Source organism: Hyla sarda, chromosome 1 (assembly GCF_029499605.1).
Source record: "Hyla sarda isolate aHylSar1 chromosome 1, aHylSar1.hap1, whole genome shotgun sequence".
Classification (NCBI taxonomy): Eukaryota; Metazoa; Chordata; class Amphibia; order Anura; family Hylidae; genus Hyla; species Hyla sarda.
This window is the reverse complement of record NC_079189.1, coordinates 49422722-49436496: the sequence shown is the minus strand read 5'-3', so window position 1 is coordinate 49436496 and position 13775 is coordinate 49422722. Positions and strand designations below refer to the sequence as shown.

The window sequence follows — 13775 nt, the reverse complement described above, 5'->3', positions numbered from 1 at the left end:
AAAAAAAAACTCACTCAAAAGCCGCAACTTCAGCAATTGCGCAAAATTTTGTACTGACAACACCAGAAAAAAATGGTTCAATGATAAATGTCCACCAAGGACTTTAAATGTTAGTCATCTACATTTACATAAAGGGGTGCCAGGAGTTATGGGAGCAGCTTCCCTTAACCCCTCAAAAGAATTTACTAATGTCTTCATGGTGCCCAAAGCAGAAGTTCTAGAACATGCCCCCGATGTCCAGCAACAGAGATGCACAATGGTTTAGCGATTATCCCTGATTTACCTGTTAAAGTGGTTGTCCCACCATAAGAAGTTACCCTCTATTCCAGAATAGGCGATAACTGTCTGATAGCTAGGACCCCAGTGATCTCGAGAATGGGGACACGATCTCCAGTCACATACACACAGCTGCTCCATTCATTCTCTATAAAAAAAACTGCCGGAAATAGCTGAGTGCATCCGCATCACCACTTCTTTCTAATGGAAGATTCGGATCTCTGTTACCGAAATTGCAGGGGTAGTATTAATCGTTTTAGATCGGAAGGGGGGGGGTTGGTGTCCCAGCAGTTGGACCGCTCGCAATCTATAATGTATCCTCTATTCTTCGGCAAGGGGATACGTTTTTGGATGTGATTCCTTCTTTAAGTTGCACTCTACACAGCCTATCCCTTGTTTTAGCCCTGACTAATGTGCATGTTCAAGGTGTGAGTTTATTAATGGCCATAATAACATTTGGCCATAATTCCCTCAGAATTAGAGTATGTAATGGGTTAAATGTACCAGCTCTGTCATCTATGTGTACACTGTGGGCTATTCATACAGCACTGCCAGCCAGCTCCTCATCCATCTGCTAGTGACAAGCTGCATTGCTGCACATTTGTATTCTGTATCAATGCTATTAATAGAATGTCTTTATGACTTTTTTTTTATAACGAACCAATGTGTTTTAGCAGATTCTGTGTTATACAATATAATAATGATGTATTATTAAGTGTGCATAACCTAATTATACTATACATGTTACATGGCCCAAAGATGTAATACATATCGGGTGCACTAGGGGGTGCTCTGTGTGTGGTGCTTTCAGACCTTTGTTTAATGGCGTATATGGTGTTATTTGCATACTGTTGGATAATTGCAGTAAATGCACAATATGTTTATGGTGCTTGTGCACAGTCGTGGGGGTCATTACCCGGTGTTTACGTCACTAAGGACATGGTTATTCTATAATGCTGCACTGTCGCATCCACTGTGGGGTGTTGGATAGACCCATATATTTGCCTCGGTTTGGAACCATTTCAAGCATAAAAGTGTGGATACCATTGAGTGCATAGGTAAGCATGCATATACTGTCTCACTTGGGCTAGACACATGCTACGGAAAATAGACTAGGCTGAGGCACGATTGCCTGCGGGCTATGGTTATGTCGGCATGTGACTGAGTATGAGGAGCTGCCCCTAATATAGAAGCTAGAATCAGCCAGGGTGGTCAGCAGTGAGGTTCTGAATAAGAAAGCAAACCCTAGGGGTCTGCTGGACTGTAAAAAAGAGAAGGGTAAGTGGCAAACAATGTATAGCACCAGCCAAACAAATATGTGCCTCAAAGAGTTAAGGTATCTGTTTGCATCAATGACCTTTAGAAATTTCTTTGTTTTCATTTTCAAAATTTTAATATAAGGTACCAAATCTAGAAAGGCTATTTCTTACTTATTTGAAGTTTCACTGAACTTCAGTCCCCAGTTATTGTTAATAAAATGGATTAACAACTGCTTTAATGACTCCGACGTACCCTGCCACGTGAACACTAAGTAGTCTATGTAAGGACAATCAATTTAACCTGGGACATAAAAATACTCTAAGTAATCTTTTTTTATTTTAATTTTTTAACTTTCCCTATACAGATTAGCAAAATCAGGTGCGCATTCAACACCCATCGCAGTTCCAACATATAAAATTGATCCCCAAACTAAAATAATTGTGTTTTAGAAGAAAATCAAGGCTATCAGAAATAAACTGTTTCTGATCGTCAAAATAACAAAAAATGTATTCCTGAGTCCTTAGGCAGCTCAACAACAAATGGATTAAAGCCACCTAGGTACAGCCAAACAGAGAGGTGTTAATTAGCAATAAATCAATTATACACTGAAGTTTTCACCTTTTTCACCAGACAAGGAGCCAGTGTATTTTTATATAGCAGCAAGAAGTTTTCATGGGTAGGAAGTTTGTGCTGCCTACGGACTCCAGGAAATTAAAATACTTCTGTAGGTAAACTTTTGTTTCACAGATGGTCCTACGGCAGGCAGTACAATAACATATGGGACTTGAAAAGCAGTAGTGGGTGGTAGAGAAAGAAAAAAATACACTGGCTACTTGTCTGGTGATCTGCTTTATAAGGTGAAAACATAAGTGTTTATTTTGCTTTATTGCTAATTTACCGGTCTCTGTTTGGTTGAACCTATTTGTTATTGTGCCGTAGGATGATAAGGAAATGCTCTTTTAAAATCTTCTCCACTACTCTTATGCCTTGTGGGATATTTGGATAAAGTGACGCTACATCTAGCATCACTAACAAAAATAATTTTGCCATTTTATATCCCCTAAAAAATGTAAGTAGGTGGCCAGAATCTCCAAAGTAAAAAGGTAATGAGGTAACAATTTTGTAGGATACAATCTACATATTCTCCTAAATGGCTTATAAGGGACTCCGCTACTGCAATATTTGGTCTCCCTGGGGGACGCAGTGGATCTTTTTAAGGTTTAGGCAAAAAATAAAAATAGGGAATAGCATGATTAACAATCAATATATAATCTTTTTTGGTTTTACATTAACCCCTTAACCCCTTAAGGACGGAGCCCATTTTCACCTCTAGGACGAAGCCCTTTTTTGCAAATCTGACCACTGTCACTTTAAACATTAATAACTCTGGAATGCTTTTAGTTATCAATCTGATTTCGAGATTGTTTTTTCGTGACATATTCTACTTTAACATAGTGGTAATTTTTGTGGTATCTTGCATCCTTTCTTGGTGAAAAATCCCAAAATTTGATGAAAAAATGTAAAATTTTGCATTTTTCTAACTTTGAAGCTCTCTGCTTGTAAGGAAAATGGATATTCCAAATAAATTTTTTTTGGATTCATATATACAATATGTCTACTTTATGATTGCATCATAAAATTAACTAGTTTTTACTTTTGGAAGACACCAGAGGGCTTCACAGTTCAGTAGCAATTTTCCAATTTTTCACAAAATTTTCAAACTCGCAATTTTTCAGGGACCAGTTCAGGTTTGAAGTGGATTTGAAGGGTCTTCCCATTAGAAATACCCCATAAATGACCCCATTATAAAAACTGCACCCCCCAAAGTATTCAAAATGACATTCAGTAAGCGTTTTAACCCTTTAGGTGTTTCACAGGAAAAGCAGCAAAGTGAAGGAGAAAATTCAAAATCTTCATTTTTTACACTCGCATGTTCTTGTAGACCCAGTTTTTGAATTTTTACAAGGGGTAAAAGGAGAAAATTTATACTTATATTTGCAGCCCAATTTCTCTCGAGTAAGCACATACCTCATATGTCTATGTAAATTGTTCGGCGGGCGCAGTAGAGGGCTCAGAAGCGAAGGAGCGACAAGGGGATTTTAGAGAGTACGTTTTTCTGAAAATGTTTTTGGGGGGCATGTCGCATTTAGGAAGCCCCTATGGTGCCAGAACAGCAAAAAAAAAAAAACACATGGCATACCATTTTGGAAACTAGACCCCTTGAGGAACATAACAAGGAATAAAGTTAACCTTAATACCCCACAGGTGTTTCACGACTTTTGCATATGTAAAAAAAAATTAAAAAAAAAGTCACTACAATGTTGGTTTTCCCCCAAATTTCACATTTTTTAAAGGGTTAAAAGCAGAAAAGACCCCCCAAAATTTGTAACCCCATCTCTTCTGAGTATGGAGGTACCCCATAAGTGGACCTGAAGTGCACTGCGGGCGAACTACAATGCTCAGAAGAGAAGGCGTCATATTTGGCTTTTTGAGAGCAAATTTTGCTTGGGGGGCTTGTCGCATTTAGGAAGCCCCTATGGTGCCAGAGCAGCAAAATAACCCCCACATGGCATACCATTTTGGAAACTAGACCCCTCACAGAATATAATGAGGGGTACAGTGAGCATTTACCTCCCCCCCCACTGGTGTCTGACAGATCTTTGGAACAGTGGGCTGTGCAAAATTTTTCATTTTCACGGACCACTGTTCCAAAGATCCGTCAGACACCTGTGGGGTGTAAATTCTCGCTGCACCCCTTATTACATTCCTTGAGGGGTGTAGTTTCCAAAATGGGGTCACATGTGGGGTTTTGTTTTTTTTGCGTTTGTCAGAACCGCTGTAACAATCAGCCACCCCTGTGCAAATCACCTCAAATGTACATGGCGCACTCTCCCTTCTGGGCCTTGTTGTGCGACCCCAGAGCACTTTGCGCCCACATATGGAGTATCTCCGTACTCGGGAGAAATTGCATTACAAATTTTGGGGGGCGTTTTTCCCTTTTAAAATTATTTTTTTACACTAACATGCTGGTGTAGACCCCAACTGTTCCTTTTCATAAGGGGTAAAAGGAGAAAAAGCCCCCCAAAATTTGTTAGGCAATTTCTCCCGAGTACGGCGATACTCCATATGTGACCCTATTATTTTGCCTTGAAATACGACAGGGCTCCGAAGTGAGAGCGCCATGCGCATTTGAGGCCTGAATTAGGGACTTGCATAGGGGTGGACATAGGGGTATTCTATGCCAGTGATTCCCAAACAGGGTGCCTCCAGCTGTTGCTAAACTCCCAGCATGCCTGGACAGTCAATTGCTGTCCAGAAATGCTGGGAGTTTTTGTTTTGCAACAGCTGGAGGCTCCATCTTAGAAACACTGCCATACAATACGTTTTTCATTTTTATTGGGGAGGGGGGTGGTGGGGGGGGGGGGGGGCAGTGTACGTGTGTATATGTAGTGTTTTACTCTTTATTTTATGTTAGTGTAGTGTAGTGTTTTTAGGTTACATTCACACTGACGGCGGATTACACTGAGTCTCCCGCTAGGAGTTTCGAGCTGTGGCGAAAAATTTCCCGCAGCTCAAATTTGTAGCGGGGAACTCACTGTAATCTGCCGCCAGTGTGAATGTAGCCTGTACATTCACACGGGAGGGGGGGGGGGGGCAAAACTACAACTCCCAGCATGCACTGACAGACCATGCATGCTGGGAGTTGTAGTTTTGCAACAGCTGGAGGCACACTGGCTGGAAAACCTTGAGTTAGGTTCTATGACCTAACTCAGTATTTTCCAACCAGTGTGCCTCCAGCTGTTGCAAAACTACAACTCCCAGCATGTACTGATTGCGGAAGGGCATGCTGGGAGATGTAGTTATGCAATGGCTGGAGGCACGCAAGTACAACTCCCAGCATGCCAAGACAGCCTTATGCTGTTCCTGAATGCTGGGAGTTGTAGTTTTGCAAGATTTAGAGGGGTTCAAGTTGTAAATCACTGTCCAGTGGTCTCAAAACTGTGGCCCTCCAGATGTTGCAAAACTACAACTCTCAGCATGCCCAGACAGCAAACAGCTGTCTGGGCATGCTGGGAGTTGTAGTTTTGCAACATCTGGAGGGCCACGGTTTAGAGACCACTGTAAACTGTGGCCCTCCGGATGTTGCTAGGCAACAACTCACCTAGCAGGACCCGGAAGCCGCCGCCGCACGTGGGGGATCCCCGCATGGAGGATCGCGCTCCGGGATCCGGGATCCAGGTAGGGACCTTCGGCGCCGATCATCCCTGTACGGTTCCCCCGTTTTGCCCGGACACCGATAGGTGGGCAAAGCGGGGGAACTGAACTTTAACCCCCCCTCCCCCGGTCTGCTATCGGTCGGTCGCTCGGCCGACCAATAGCAGGGATAGGAGGGGTGGCACCCTTGCCACCAAACTCCTATCCCTTTAGGGGGATCGAGGGTGTCTCGGACACCCCCGATCCCTCTTATTTTCCGGGTCACCAGTGACCCGTATGACCCGGAATCGCGCAGATCGCAGGTCTGAATTGACCTGCGATTTGCGCGCATCGCGGTTATGGGGGGGTCTCAGGACCCCCCTCGGTGATGTGCCGGGATGCCTGCTGTTAGATAACAGCAGTCATCCCGGTCCGATCACCGCTACCGGTGACGCGGCGCTCCCGGAGCCCCGCGACGTACATGTACGTTGCCGCGCGCCAAGTGACACTTCGCGGCGCCGTACATGTACGTCGCTCGTCGTGAAGGGGTTAAGGAGTAAGCCCATTTGGACCTTAAAGGGGTACTCCGCCCCTAGACATCTTATCCCCTATCCAAAGGGTAGGGGATAAGATGTCAGATCGCGGGGGTCCTGCCGCTGGGGACATCCGGGATCTCAGCTGCAGGACCCACCTGTTACGGATTCCAGAAACGCTGGAGGCTTCGGCTCCCGACCACAGTGATGTGAGACCGTGACGTCACAACTCCACCCCCGTGTGACGTCGACATTAATCAGACCCGGACCGAACACGCTCCAGGGACTGATTTTAACAGGGTCGGCGTGCAAGATCACAGGGGTCCCCAGCGATCAGGCATCTTATCCCCTATCCTTTGGATAGTGGATATGATGTCTAAGCGCCGGAGTACCCCTTTAAGGACTCAGACAATTTTATTTTTACATTTTCATTTTTTCCTCCTCGCCTTCAAAAAATCATAACTCTTTTATATTTTCATCCACAGACTAGTATGAGGGCTTGTTTTTTGCCCGACCAGTTGTCCGTTGTAATGCCATCACTCACTTTATCATAAAATGTATGGCGCAACCAAAAAAAATACTATTTGTGTGGGGAAATTAAAAAGAAAACAGCAATTTTGCTACTTTTTGGAAGGTTTCGTTTTCACGCCGTACAATGTACGGTAAAAATGACGTGTTCTTTGGGTCAATACGATTAAAATGATACCCATGATAGCATACTTTTCTATTACTGTTGCGCATAAAAAAAAATCGCCAACTTTTAACCAAATTAGTACGTTTTAAATCCCCCTATTTTGAAGACCTATAACTTTTTTCATTTTTCCGTATAAGCGGCGGTATGAGGGCTCATTTTTTGCGCCGTGATCTGTACTTTTTATTGATACCATATTTGTGTATATATAACTTTTAATACATTTTTTTATAAATTTCTTTAACCTCTTGGGGATACAGGGCGTATGCATACGCCCTGCATCCCCGATCCTTAAGGACTCAGGGCGTACCTGTACGCCCTGAGCCCGGTGTTTAAAACGGGGTCACGCCGTCACCCCGCATCACACCGGGTCGGTCCCGGCTGCTATTCATAGCCGGGACCCTGGGCTAATAGCGTGCGGCACCGATCGTAGTGCTGCGCGCTATTAACCCTTCAGACGCGGCGGTCATAGTTGATCGACGCGTCTGAAAGTGAAAGTAAACACTTCCATGCAGCTCAGTCAGGCTGATCGGGACATCGTGATAAAATCGCGATGTTCCGATCAGCTGGGACGCAGGCGGAGGTCTCCTTACCTGTCTCCACGGCGTTCGATCGGGGTTTGATTGCTCCAAGCCTGAGCTACAGGATTGAGCAATTGAGCCCCTATCTCACTGATACGTGCAAAGCTATGGCTTTGCAGGGATCAGCATAAGAGATCAGTGTGTGCAGTGTTATAGGTCCCTATGGGAGCTATAACACTGCAAAAAAACAAAAGTGAAAAAAAAGTTAAAGGTCATTTAACCCCTTCCCTAATAAAAGTTTGAATCACCCCCCCTTTTCCCATAAAAAATAAATAAAAATAAACATATGTGGTATCGCCGCGCGTGGAAATGTCCGAACTATAAAAATATATCGTTAATTAAATCGCACGGTCAATGGCGTACGCGCAAAAAAATTCCAAAGTCCAAAATAGCGTATTTTTGTTCACTTTTTATATCATGAAAAAATGAATAGAAAGCGATCAAAAAGTCCGATCAATACAAAAATGGTACCGATAAAAACTTCAGATCACGGCGCAAAAAATTAGTCCTCATACCGGCCCGTATACAGAAAAATAAAAAAAGTTATAGGGGTCAGAAGATGACAATTTTTAACATAGAAATTTTCCTGCATGTAATTTTTTCTTCAATTTTGTCGCACAATGAATTTTTTTTCCATTTCGCCGTGGATTTTTGGGTAAAATGACTAATGCCACTGCAAAGTAGAATTGGTGGCACAAAAAATAAGCCATAATATGGAATTTTATGTGCAAAATTGATAGCGTGATGAGGAAAAAATGAAAATGGAAAAACGCTGAGTCCTTAAGGTGAAAATAGGCTGAGTCCCTAAGGGGTTAAAATAAAATGTTATAAAAAAAAAAAAAAAAACAGCTATTTTGGAATTTTTTTTTACGTTCACGCCGTTCACCGTACAGCATCATTAACATTTTATTTTAATAGTTCGGATATAGGGAAAATGGGACAATTTACGTTTTTATTTACCTTTTATTTACGTTTTTTTTTTTTTACTTTTTTTACTTTTATTTTTACACTTTATTAGTCCCCATAGGGGACTATTTATAACAATCATTTGATTGCTAATACTGTTCAGTGCTATACATAGGACATTATTATCGGTCATATTCTGCTCTGGTCTGCTCGATCACAGACAAGAGCAGAAGACCCATGGAAGGCAGCGGAGGCAGGTGAGGGGACCTACGTCTGCCATTCTGGATGATCGGATTGCCGCGGCAGCGCTGCGGGCGATCCGATCATCCATTTTAGTGACCGCAATGCTGCAGATGCCGTGATCTGTATTGATCACGGCATCTGAGGGGTTAATGGCGGACATCCGCGTAATCGCGGATGTCCGCCATTACCGGCAGGTCACTGGCTGCTATCAGCAGCCGAGACCTTCCGCACATGACCCGAGCATCGCTCCGATGACCGCGGTTATGTATAGGACGTAGATGTACGTCCTGGTGCGTTAAGTACCAGCTCACCAGGACGTACATTTACGTCCGATGTCGTTAAGGGGTTAAACACCTTAATCATTGTCTCCCTGAACAAGACATTCAAAGGCTAGGTTTACACTAAGAAAGCTTCAGACAGAAAAATTCCGTCAAATACACCCATGTCTGTGCATGCTGGAAGTTGTAGTTTGGCAACAGCTGGAGGCAACCAGGTTGGGAAACACTGATGCAAGGACTGGGTTTATACTTGCATGCTGCAGTGCTATTTGCATAGACCCTTACATAGTCTATGCTAACCAGCTTGGTTCTTAATGCCTTGTTCAGCACTTTTACTGACCAAAGTCTATGGAACCATACATATCTTATATAGTGTGATTGATTTTATTGGATTGCTCCTTGCTCTAGTGCCTCTACCTGCTATTTATACAAAGCACACAATTTACTTTAAAGGAGTACTGCAGCCGGAATTAACTTATAACCTATCCACAGGATAGGGTATAAGTAACTGATCGTGTAGGGGTCCGACCTCTGGGGCCCCCCACTATCTCCTGAACAGGACTCAGACAACACGTGTTCCTGACTGAGTGGGACTACCTCTAGACGACATACGCTCCTGACTGAGTGGGACAGGAGATCGCGGGAGGCCCCAGCAGTCGGACCTCCCACGATCAGCTACTTATCGCCTATCCTAGGAATATTGGATAAGTTAAAGGGGTTATCCAGGAAAAAAACTTTTTTTTATATCTATCAACTGGCTCCAGAAAGTTAAACAGATTTGTAAATTACTCCTATTAAAAAATCTTCATTCTTTCAGTACTTATGAGCTTCTGAAGTTAAAGTTGTTCTTTTCTGTCTATGTCCTCTCTGATGACACGTGTCTCGAGAACCGCCCAGTTTAGAAGCAAATTCCCATAGCAAACCTCATCTAAACTGGGCGGTTCCCGAGACACGTGTCATCAGAGATTACTTAGACAGAAAAGAACAACCTAAACTTCAGAAGCTCATAAGTACTGAAAGGATTAAGATTTTTTAATAGAAGTAATTTACAAATCTGTTTAACTCTCTGGAGCCAGTTGATATATATAAAAAAAGTTTTTTCCTGGAATACCCCTTTAACTTATCCAATATTCCTAGGATAGGCGATAAGTAGCTGATCGTGGGAGGTCCGACTGCTGGGGCCTCCCGCGATCTCCTGTCCCACTCAGTCAGGAGCGTATGTCGTCTAGAGGTAGTCCCACTCAGTCAGGAACACGTGTTGTCTGAGTCCTGTTCAGGAGATAGTGGGGGGCCCCAGAGGTCGGACCCCTACACGATCAGAAACTTCTGATCCCTTTAATTCTGGCTGCAGTACCCCTTTAAGGCACAATTTTACTGTGTACATATAGAATGAAGCTATATGAAAATTGAGTAACTATATTACAATAAATAACACAACACATGACATTACTAATGTCATAAACCTAATGACAGATATGCTGACTGCAATAAAGTATCAGCTGTTTTCCAGGAGAACAAGCGCTATGAAAGCCGCGCCCTTGCCCACCAGCTGTCTGCCTATACGAAGTAAACTCAGTGGCGGGTAGGCGGAGGGATCCGATCCTTACAGATATCAAGGACTACCAAGTGCACAGACATAATGGGAAGGACTATTTCCCAGCACCTGGTGTCCTTGATACATCATTCTGATTGGCACGTCTGTTCCTCAGAGGAGCATCAACTAGGAAACAGAGGGAAGATTTATCAAAACCTGTCCAGAGGAAATGTTGCCCAGTTGCCCATAGCAACCAATCAGATCGCTCCTTTCATTTTTAACAAGGCCTCTGCAAAATGAAAGGAGCAATCTGATTGGTTGCTATGGGCAACTGGCCAACTTTTCCTCTGGACAGATTTTGATAAATCTCCCCCAGTCTTTTCAAAGCCCATATTATAGCCCAGAGCTGCATTAGTAATTCTGATGATGTCCGGGTTTACATCTCATAGTCACATCATCTCCTACACGACAATAAGGTCACTGGACTCCAATGGCCTCCACAGTCACCAGATCTCATCCAATAGATCACCGATGGGATGTGGTGGAACAGGAGATTAGTATCATGAACGTGCAGCCGACAAATCTGCAGTAACTGTGTGAGGTCAACAAGTCTATATGGACCAGATCTCTGCGGAAGGTTCCGGCACCTTGTAGAAAGTATGCCAAGAAGAATGAAGACAAAAGGGGGTCCAGCCCAGTACTACAAGGGTGTACCTAAAAAGTGACTGTGTGTAAATAAATGCAGTTTGGTGCACGTATGGATGTCTGCATGAGATGTCAAAAGTTTTTCTGAATGCCAGTAACAATCTACGGGTCAACAAAAAAAAAACATTTGAAATGTTCAATGGTTGGACATGTACCCAAATGTAGAGACAAAAGAAAAAATTTTTCCCCATTTTTTGTAAAATTCCTGCTTATTTTTCCATAATTCCCATTCTGAGGTCCCAGTAGTCCAGCAAATGTGACAGTCCAGCAACTCTGTAGGGCAGAATAATAATAATAATTATAATAAATACCGTGCACACTTTTTAGAGCACTGTGGTCGTGACATAAGAGAAATCCAAAAAGAAAAGCATTTCCTCTGTAGTATAAAGCCCCTAAAAAGTACTGGAAGGATTAAGATTTTTTTTTAATAGAAGTAATTTACAAATCTGTTTAACTTTCTGGCACCAGTTGATTAAAAAAAAAAAAAGTTTTCCACAGAGTACCCCTTTAAATATAGAGGAATAAACCAGCTACTACCAAATCCTTATATGCTTGAGGTATAGATGTGGAACTGCTTAAGGGTGCGTTCACACGCTATTTGTTCTTGCAAGTATTCCGCTGCGTATTTGAAAGTGGGCGGGCTCTTCTCGGCTGTTCGTAGCAGATTTTCCGTGGCGGAATTTACGCTGCGGAAAATCCGCCGCAGTACCTACTGACTTCAACGGGGCTTGCGGCGGATTTTCCACAGCGTGAATTCCTCCGTGGAAAATCTGCTGCGGAAAGCCGAGAAGAGCCCGCACCCTTTCAAATACGCAGCGGAAAACCTGCAAAAACAAATAGCATGTGAACGCACCCTAAAAGTGCTAGACGTGGTGCTGTTTGTATGCAGTACTTGGTCTGCAGTAGTCCATGCATAAGCAATATATATTTGTATAAAGTATAAAACGGCACTCACCATCCAATTGCAGTTAACATCTTCATCTTTATTTCATCATTAAAAAATATTTCATGCTGGAAGAGAGCTGTCTCCCCGTCCCTCTCTCCCAGCTAGCCTGCCGGCATGAAATATCATTTTTAAATGACGAAATGAAGAGGACCACTTTTCTGCCCGCCATGTTTTATGGAAGTGAATAATGTGAAGTGTATTGTGCGCTGTGTAATACCATGTATTGCTTTCCTCAGGCTCAGCCAGTCAGAAGGGCACAGTGATGGGAATCCTTCGGAGTCTGGGGGCTCTGGCCAGAGCGGTGGGGCCAATCTTATCAGCAACATGTGAGTGTCCACTTGCTATACTTAGCTCAGGATGATTAGATTAGACCTCTATGTCCAGCTAAATTGAGCTGACGCTGGGAGAACCATCTTCTGCACTTCTCATATCACTGGTGGGCTGGGTGTGTCCCCTCTGGAGGGAAGCCAGGATTTCGGAGCATTTATAGAGAACATAAAACAGGAAATTATCAGTCAGCGCAAATCTGAACCGTCATAACTAAACATCAGTCCCGAAGAGTAAATTATCCGGAGAAAGTTAATGGTTGTTTTGACAACATCCATCTCTCATGGGAGGTCTCCACCCGATGTGTTCCACATTCACCTTCCATCATGGATAATAAGAGGCCTCAGTGATCATTGTTATTCACTTCTTTGCCGTATGTTATGAAGAGTAATTGTTTGGCTTCTCAACCAGCCTGTTAGTACAGTGGAGTCTCGTCAGGGAGACCTATAAAGAGCGTCTTTGGAAGAGTTGGCACTTCTATGCAATTTATTAAAGGAGTACTCCGCTGCTCAGCGTTTGGAACAAACTGTTCCGAACGCTGGAGCCGGCAGCTCGTGACATCATAGCCCCGCCCCCTCAATGCAAGTCTATGGGAGGGGGGGGGCGTGACGGCCGTCACGCCCCCCCCCTCACATAGACTTGCATTGAGGGGGTTGGGTGTGACATCATGAGGGGGCGGGGCTATGACATCACGAGCTGCCGGCGCCAGTGTTCGGAACAGTTTGTTCCAAACGCTGAGCATCAGAGAACCCCTTTAACAGTCAGTCCATTCCAATTAGTATAGTGTAATACTTTGTTTCACCTGTGGTGGCACTGCAGGGAAACAGAACACTTGATGCTTGGTTCCCCCATAGATTATCTGATCACTGCTCGCAGGTGGTCTGTTGATGAAAGCAACCAGTCATATTGTATCTCTACCTTTTTTTTCCTTTGGTTGCTACGGGCCATTGTCTACTTTCCTTTTGGCACTAGTTGATAACATTTTCTAACAGTCTGGTCAAAATGGAGACACTTTGGTGCAGAGTTGTAATTTAAAGCTCTTGTTTCTCAATGCAAAATCATTATTGTTGCCAATTTGATGAAGGGGAACTGTCGGACAGAGGTGTCAGCACAGAACACTGTGATCAGACTGAAAAGAACTCCTGAAAGAAATAAAACTTTCTCTGTAGTGTACAGCAGCTGATAAGTACTGGAAGGATTAAGATTTTTAAATAGAAGTAATTTACAAAACTGTATAACTTTCTGGCACCAGTTGATTAGAAAATAAAGTGTTTTCCGCCGGAGTACCCCTTTAATTAAAA

The 13775-nt window shown here is 43.3% G+C and overlaps 1 protein-coding gene and 1 long non-coding RNA gene across 4 annotated transcripts in view; one reads left to right on the top strand and one right to left on the bottom strand.

The window, feature by feature from the left end:
* The window catches only part of MFSD10 (major facilitator superfamily domain containing 10), a 75781-nt gene that overhangs the window by 60360 nt on the left and 1646 nt on the right, over window positions 1-13775 (top strand). For all 3 annotated transcript variants that reach the window (XM_056555001.1, XM_056555000.1, XM_056555002.1), the window contains exon 12: window positions 12384-12473. In XM_056555001.1, coding sequence (XP_056410976.1) covers window positions 12384-12473 — 90 coding nt within the window. The remainder of the gene's footprint in view (window positions 1-12383; window positions 12474-13775) is intronic.
* LOC130352676 (uncharacterized) overlaps window positions 1-13775 on the bottom strand; it is a 49989-nt gene that overhangs the window by 35083 nt on the left and 1131 nt on the right. The window lies entirely within an intron of this gene.